General features: G+C 39.1%; 1 protein-coding gene across 1 annotated transcript; it reads left to right on the forward strand.

The window, feature by feature from the left end:
• Positions 1-307: 307 nt before the first annotated feature.
• Positions 308-7,957, forward strand: LOC104508688 (dedicator of cytokinesis protein 10-like; the record flags this gene model as incomplete). The annotated part of the gene is made up of 5 exons (XM_010150400.1): positions 308-380; positions 699-833; positions 1,113-1,247; positions 6,059-6,242; positions 7,872-7,957. Coding segments are annotated over 5 exons (613 nt in total), but the record flags the coding sequence as incomplete, so codon positions are not given.
• Between the last annotated feature and the right edge of the window lie 253 nt (positions 7,958-8,210).

Consider the following 8,210-nt stretch of genomic DNA (forward strand, 5'->3'; position numbering starts at 1 on the left):
CTTTTCATATTCAGTTATGGTTTTCAGTCTGCAATATGAAGGTCTTAAATCACCTCATCAAAAAGACATCTGTCTATTTTTAAAAATTGCTTTAAGGCTGTGTTCCTCATATTGAGTAGTAAAAAATATCGTGAAATATTGGAGAAATGTAGAAGCTTTATGATGAATGTTCTAATGTTCTGCTTGGTTGGAAAAAGCTATTAAGGACTTCATTCTCATTCATTTGACAGCCTTAAATGATACAGCAGGTACATGATTATTTAAAAAAAAGAAAATAAAATTAAAGACATTTTTCCTCCCCTCCTAGAAATGAATGTAGACTGGAGAAATTGCCATCACATTCCTTTGAAATCGATCATGAAGATGTGGATAAGGATGAAGTATGTATTCTGGGTTTTGATGGGGTTTTCCCTCTCCTGGGGAGGAGTTATTTATGCTTTAATGTCAAATAAAGAATTATAAGGGAGGCTCGTTATCGCCTATAAAATATTTCATGTTTTAACTAACTCTGAAGTTAGTGGAATAGCTTTGTCTCTATGTCATCATGTGCACAGCAGGCACATTAATAACTTCTTATTTTGAAAGGAATGGATGGATGTTTATTTGTTGTCAAGCAAATATTCACACAGTACGGGTTTTTTTGGTCTTAGAATTCGATAAGCAGGTCCATGCAATATTAATCATGTCTTTTCATACAGGATACAACATCCCACTCATCTTCAAAAGGTGGTGGTGGAGGAGGAGGAGGAGGATTAGCAGCAGGAGTTTACAAGTCCGGATGGCTTTATAAAGGGAATTTCAACAGCACTGTTAACAATAGCATTACTGTTCGGGTAAGGGGACAGTATTAGTCTTCCTTTATTCCATTGGGATTGATCTCACCCCCCCCAGAGGCACACTCGTTTGCCATTGTCATCTAGCTGTCCATATCTCAGGTTTGATCACGTCGCTTTAAATTGTAGTGATGTAATATTGCAGTTGTCCGCAAAATACTGCGATTGAAGGGCAGTTAGGAGTTGCCTATTATTTAAACCCTGAGAATAAAGTTATCGGTGAAGATAATTTGCAGTATAACAACTGTCATTCTTTTCCCCCCACCCCCTCCACTTCAGTCGTTCAAAAAGCGCTACTTCCAGCTGACACAGTTGTCGGATAACTCATATATTATGAATTTTTATAAAGATGAAAAAATATCAAAGGAGCCAAAGGGATGTATTTTCCTGGATTCATGTACAGGAGTCGTACAGGTACGTCTCAGTTTGTCATTGTATTGTTTGGGTGTCAGATATATTTAAAGAGTCAGGTAGAACCACGCACACATTAGTGGAATGATGGTCTCATCAGCAGTTTCATGACGTAACACCGACGTCAGTTTTGCTCTTTAAGTTGGTGCAGGTGCTCAGACTGACAGGTTACAAAACCCGCAGTTGAATTATGGTAGCAGGTCAGGCCTGTGCTCTTTGTGCATGGCACACATGGGGAAAAATATCCTAAAATGCTTATTTTCACTGAAATGATTTTATTAGCCACCAGAATTTACCTCATGCTTACTAAGGACGTGTTTGCTTATTGTGAGTTAAAAATACTGAGATTACAAAGCATTGGCTGTTGGGTAAGTGGTAAATTAATCCTGTATCCTGAGCCTCCTTGAAGATCATCACTTTTGGAGGTGATAGAGAGTCTTACTGGCAGCAGGTAGGACAGAGCCTCATTGTTTATTGTGGCTTGGAAACATAAATAGCCAGAAATGTCTGACACCACCTTTTGTTTCTTTCTTTGTTTGGGTTTTTTTGTTTCCCCCAGGACTGAGTTCTTAGCTTTTTTTTTTTCCTCCCCTCTAATTCTATTAATGTCTTTTTCCCCTTTTTTCCCCCCCTTTTTTTTCCCCCTTTTTTTCCCCTTTTCCCTTTTCCTTCCTTTTTTTCAGTTCTGAACAAGATGTTATCTTGAATAATGCATCACTGTAGTTGGTCTAGCCCCATGTGTCACTAGAAAATTCTTTTTTTTTAGCTATACTTTACTACTTAGCCATTAAAGACTGACAACAGTGCTAGTGCAGACCCCCTCTAATCAGGGTTGCTTTGAAAGAAACCTTTCAGGTAATGCAAGGGAAGACCCCTTATAAACACAAGCTTTTGTTGGTTGGGATTTCTCTCCTTTACCCCTAAAGAGGCCCTTCAGAGCAAGAAAAATCAACAGTCAGTAAGTCACTCTGGGAACAAATATTCGCTGACAGCCTGCTGCAGAATCTCATTCCTGCATCCGGTAAAGTACCCAGCTCTGCAGGAGCTGTTTCCTCTCTGTAGTTTAGAAGGGTATTTCTGTTTTTCAAACAGGTGTAGGACAGGATGGAGATAAATTTGAAGGACAGTGATGTTTGTCTGTGTCAGTCCATTGGCTTGAAAGACCCTAACAGGTATCTTGGAGGTGTGGCAGGAGCCAGAGAGGACATTATTATACAGGAATCCTGTTTAGAAATTACTGCTTGCTCCTGCTGGCTGACAGTGTCTGCTTTCTTTTCAGATGGGTCTCAGCTAGAGCTCTAGTTGTGCCCTAAACATCCCTGTAATGTGCTTTTAGGTACAGATTTAACGTAATGTTGTTATCCCGGAGAGTGCCTGTTCCGCTGTGTTGTTTCTGATGACACTCCTTGAAAGCAGAAATGTCTTGACTGCAAGATTTCTGGACAGAAATGCTCAAGACACCTTTGAAGTCCTCCTGAACTGTGGCACCTGCCTTCTAAATTTACTCGTTCCTGCAAATTGTCCCAAACTGTTTGAACTGTTTCAACTCATATACCCCCAGACGCTAGTTTTCATGATTGTTCTTTGACTGACATTTAGAATGGGATGCACAAATTTATGAGCTGTCTTCAGCAGCATGAGGTGAGAGTCTTAGCCAAGGGGGTAATAGGGCAAGCGTCATCAAGTGTCAACGTCTCTGTCACTTACAAAATGAGCTAAGAATCATAGGGCTGAAAAACAAAACCTGCTTAGAGTTGCCATAAACAGGGAGCATAGAATATGGAGAAAGAGTTGAGGAAAACTGTGATGTGAAAGTTCTGATTTAATGAGCTTTAATACTACTATAAATCATTTAGCTCTCTATGAATGACTTTGAGCTCCTGTTTGATAGAGTCTGAATATCTAAATTGTAGTAAACATCCTGGAGAGGTTTTATCATCTCCAGATTATTTTGTCTTTTCCAGATAAAATACAGAATATTTCCAAAGCAATTTTGTTCTTTTGGAAGAATGACCCTGCAGGCATTAAACTCTAGCCTGATGTTTCAATTATAGCTCGTCCATAGTTTCTTTTTGAATCTTGTATTATTTGCTTCTGGAAGAACTTTTAGACTTCAAACTAAGTGTTGAAGATTACAAGTCAACCTCAAGGTCCACATTCCATATGGAAGGACTTACAGAGAAGCAAACTGAGAAATGGTACTTGGGTTGTGGGTTTGTGGTTTTTTTTTTTTTTCCTGCTAACTTATCAGGCAAGAAATAGTTGGCTTTAGATTTGAAGCAAAGACTTTGCTGTAGATCGCATCTGCTTGCCAGAAGTCTGAAGTGCAGATGGAAAAGTGGATATTGAAGTTTTCCTGACCTAATGTTCTTAAGATTCAGCATGTGAGATGTATTGTTCTATTAGATAATGTCTAATAGTGTGTTACAGTACCTGATATAAAGATCTTGGCCATGTCTGTAAGGGGAAGTACATATTATAGATGACAAATGCATTTATTTTAATGCTCTTTCTACTTTCTGAATATAAATTGAAACACAGCATTTTTCTTTATAGATTGTGCATAAATTGATATACATAATCCACTTACAGAAATATTTTATCTTCAAAAGTTTTGAATGGCCGCTACCTGAGTTTCTTGGCATAGTTTTGTTCAACTTCTAGCTCTCAGTTAAGTACTTGTAATAATCAGTAAAAACAGGTTTCATTGAAATTCTAGTTGTTGTTTAACATGGATTTGAAAGTGTGCAGTGATTGGAAGATTAGAGGGATTTCACTATCAAGAAAAATATTGGACATCCAAGAACCGATTTTTCCAAACCCCAACCCTATTCTTACCCTATGTTGGATAAACTAAAATTTCTATCCTGAAAGAATATTCACCGCAGTGAAGTACTTGAGAGGAAAACTATTTCCTACCAGGAGAATTTCCAGTAGCAGAAGTAAAAAATAACACACACACACAATCCCAAGTCAGGTTGAAAAGCCAAGATTTGACTGGCTGTTGACCTGATTAGCTCCAGAAAAAGTTGTTCAGTCCTAACTGGTTCCTGAGCTGGGTCACGACATGTAGTACAAGGACTGGCACAAGTGATTAACAACAGATTGGGTAGGAATCTTCTAAATCATCTCTGCTGCTGGAAAAAAAATTGTTCATGGAATTTATTCTCAGTGTCTTGGGTTCTCGGTCTCCTCCTCTGCTAATCAGTATCAGATTTTGCCTCTCTTAACATTAAACAAATAACAGCATCTCTGTCATCTCACCATGTGGCTTAGAAGCTATTCTTTGTCACTAGTTGATGTAGCAGTGTACTGAGGTATAGTTACAGTAAGTAGAACAGGGATATTGTCATGCTATTTGAGACTGTTAATGAAGAAAAATAAAACTGAGTTAAATGGCCAGTTGCGGAGTGGATGAATTGTTTTTCCTTTGCTAGTATGACTGCAAGGTTAGATGTGTCAACAAAGTGCTATTAAATTTTTTGGAATATTGAAATCAAAACGGTGGCACTGATGTCCATAGTGATTGCAAAAGTTGGAAGTAATAAGGGGTAGGACTTGTCAGTGGTCTTTCTGATTTAAGCAAGGAGAAGAGACAATCGATGCTACTGCTTCCATAAGACTAAGAGATAAAAGCCTTGCTAATTTGATAAATTTGAGGAACGAAGCTCATTATATTAGATCACATCACTTTGTTTAATTTTATTGAGCTGTTTCAGTAACAAGGAACCTGTTAATTCTTACGACAGAAATTGATGGATTAACCATCTGCTGCAGGTAAAATCTGGTGATACAGAAAGGATCTCAATCTGTTGCCAGTATACTGGGCATTGGTGCTTATTCTGTACTTGAAAAGGATAGCACTGCAGTCACCAAACAGCATTATACCTCACCGTTTGCGTCCTGCAAAGAGTTGTTGAAATCACCTTAGTCATCTTTAAAATCCTTCTAACACAAAGGCAGCAGCGGGAAGTACCCACTGTAATCTTTCGCATGGAGGAATTTGTCCTGTTGCAACCTTCTGGAGAGATTTACTGGTTAATCTCTGTTCTAAGTTTAGACTTGGATTATTCAGATGCTCTTTCAGAAAAATATAAAAAGAATAAAATTACATAGAAATGTTCTTAGCCTAACCACAGTGTTTATAACTTCATTAGATGCTCAGAAATTATCTTTGTGTAGCTTATTAGCAGCATCTGTAAATATCTCAAACCAGAAGATTTTATAAATTGTTCACGATTAGCTCCTTGGACCTCTTCAGGTCCAACCTCAGCAGTCATGGATGGAAGAGTCTTTGACCACGTGCTGACTTTGCTTGCTTGCTAGTTGGAATTTGGTGAACTCGGTCCAGTTCACACTGAGCAAATATCTGTATGACTTAGCACTGTTTAGTATCTTTTTGAGTGTCTGGTGCACTGGTAAGGCATAGGAGACTTGGGCTTTAGAGATGTTCTCTCCAGACAGCTACAACGCCTGTAGTGATGCTGTACTTCACCATCAGAGATCTCCTGTTACTCCACCTGGGAGGTGTTCACTACTCTTGTTTGAAGTGTTATTGCCCATAGTCTTAGATTTATGTGGCTAAATAGAAGATGTGTATTTGGCCGTAGATGATCTCGGAAGCGCAAAGACTCAAAAATAAATTGACATAAATTTGTGTTAATATCACACTGCTTGGATTAAAGCCACTGAATTTTACTTGAACATAATTTTTAAGGAGTGGCCATATATAAGTCCATCTTTTGGCTGCCTTTTTCAGTACCTTTTTATAACTAGTTCTAGTGTTTATTTTCCTTTTCCTTTTGTTCCAACAGAATAACAGGCTTAGGAAACATGCCTTTGAGTTGAAAATGAATGACCTCACATACTTTGTGCTGGCAGCTGAAAATGAGCAGGATATGGATGACTGGATTTTCACTCTCAACAAAATCCTGCAAATAAATCCGGAGGGAACCATGCAGGAGAGGAAAAGTGCAGATCTCACTGATCTGAAACTTGGTAAGAGTGACTAGTCTCTTGCATCGTTTTTATTTTTTAATCGAAAGCCAAAAATTGAACCTTCTGATATGACTATTGAATCATTTTAACCGCCCGAGTCCGTAATGGATTCTGCACCGATTGATGTCTGATGAAGCAGCACCGGTCTATTGGCAATCCCTGAACAATGTCAGCTAACTCCCCACAGATCATGTTCAAAAGGCAGGGGGGTGGGGGTGGGAGGTAAAGCTGCTCCCCACAAGGTCGGCAGGAGCAATGTGTCTCTGCTTTGCATGTGCAGATTTTTTCATATGTAGTCCTCTCGGTCAGTGACCTCGCTTTGCGTTTTACCGTCTTGGGAGTCAGAAGGTTTTACAGTTTTGTTCTGGAGAGAGGTTAGGTCAGTTCTTTTTCCAGAGTTTTGTTTTCTTTAAAAATCTGGAGCTAACAATTAAAAAAAAAAAAATCCCAGCTGTGGTATACTGCTCTCTCCCTGGAAGCTTACTGTCTTTTCCTTTCTTGCTTTTCTGAGTTTGCGTATTAATATGCTTTCACTGTGGAAGAAAGAATTGAATGCTCTGTTACACCGCACTCTTCGTGTGGCAGTAACTCATTCCTCCACATAATAAATCCATGTTCGGTTTGGATGAACCCCAGCTGAAATTTTAAGACTGAAAACACTTGAAACCTTAATACAGATTTGAACTGCTTGTGCGCTGAGCTGAATCAAAGCTTTTGAGTCCACGTGCATCTGAATCTTGGGGAAGTTCAGAGCTAATTGAAGGCTTTAGCCTGGTGTTTATAATAAATTCTGATTTTGGAGGGACAGGATACTCTTCATATAGCCAAAGATGTTTTTATAATTTGGAGGCACAAGAGACTTGCACTTCAGAATCAGAGAAGTACTTTTGAAAATCCCACCCATGAGGGTTACTAATGAAACAGGAAGAAATACGTGCATAACAGAAGTCTCTACTGGTAAAAGCCCTGGTAACAAGCAACAGGAATGTGCTATGGAGTTAACTTGTCAAAAGGCATGATGCTTTCTTGGCGCAAGAGCCCTAAATGGCTGTAATGACTTATTTCACATCGGGTTGAATTACCTAGTGAAAGCAGAACGGTCCCTGGTGAGCTAAGTAAAGCAGGGGGGGTCTGTATAGTGCTGTTCTCTGCTCCCATAAATTTGGAGCTCCTGGAGTCCAGACTACATTCCTCCCCTTCCCAGAGAGCGGATGAGGTCCTGCCTGCCTCACTGAAGACTCCCTTTACTGGGAGTCCAAAATATTTTCATTGACATAAACCCTCAGAAGGAACTGAGAGAGCAAAGGCATCTTTGTTGTGGGCGTGAATATTTGTCCCGGGTGAATGTGTCAGATGTTTCACCACTGAGCAGAGTCAGGACTCTCGTTTGAGAGCTTAAATATAGACCAAGTTACAGGAAGTACCAGTGGGAGATGAGGTTGAGGAAGAGAGGCTTACATTAGTACCTCTTCCACATGTTAGCCTGATAATACTAAAAGGAATAAAAAGAAATAGGTTGGGGATAGATGGTTGTTTGGGTTTTTTGTGGTTGGTTTTTTTTTTTTTTTTAAACCCAATGGTAATAGCAAGTATAATAAAACCATTTGCATATTTTTTCTTCTTTTCAAGACCCTGCAGAAGTTTCAGTGAACTACGATTGCTCTCAAGAAGAGACTGATTCTTCAGAGAATGCCTTGCACCCAGACTTTGCAAAAGTAATGGATGTTATATTCATTTTTACAACCTTACTGAAAACTGCTACCTAGGTGAAAAAGGCCTGCCAATAAATGGGCATTGCTATTGAGAAAGGTTTAAAAATATAGCACAACCCGTTGTGATTGTTAGAGCCATGACAAATGACAGCTATAATTATCTTTCTGAACAGCTGATGGCTTTGTTTAAGTGAGGAAAGCTCCACTGGATGTAATGAAAGTCGGTGCTCCCCAGAGTGGCTTGATTTAGACCTGT

The sequence above is a fragment of the Eurypyga helias genome, unplaced genomic scaffold, assembly GCF_000690775.1.
Source record: "Eurypyga helias isolate BGI_N326 unplaced genomic scaffold, ASM69077v1 scaffold49554, whole genome shotgun sequence".
Taxonomy (NCBI): Eukaryota; Metazoa; Chordata; class Aves; order Eurypygiformes; family Eurypygidae; genus Eurypyga; species Eurypyga helias.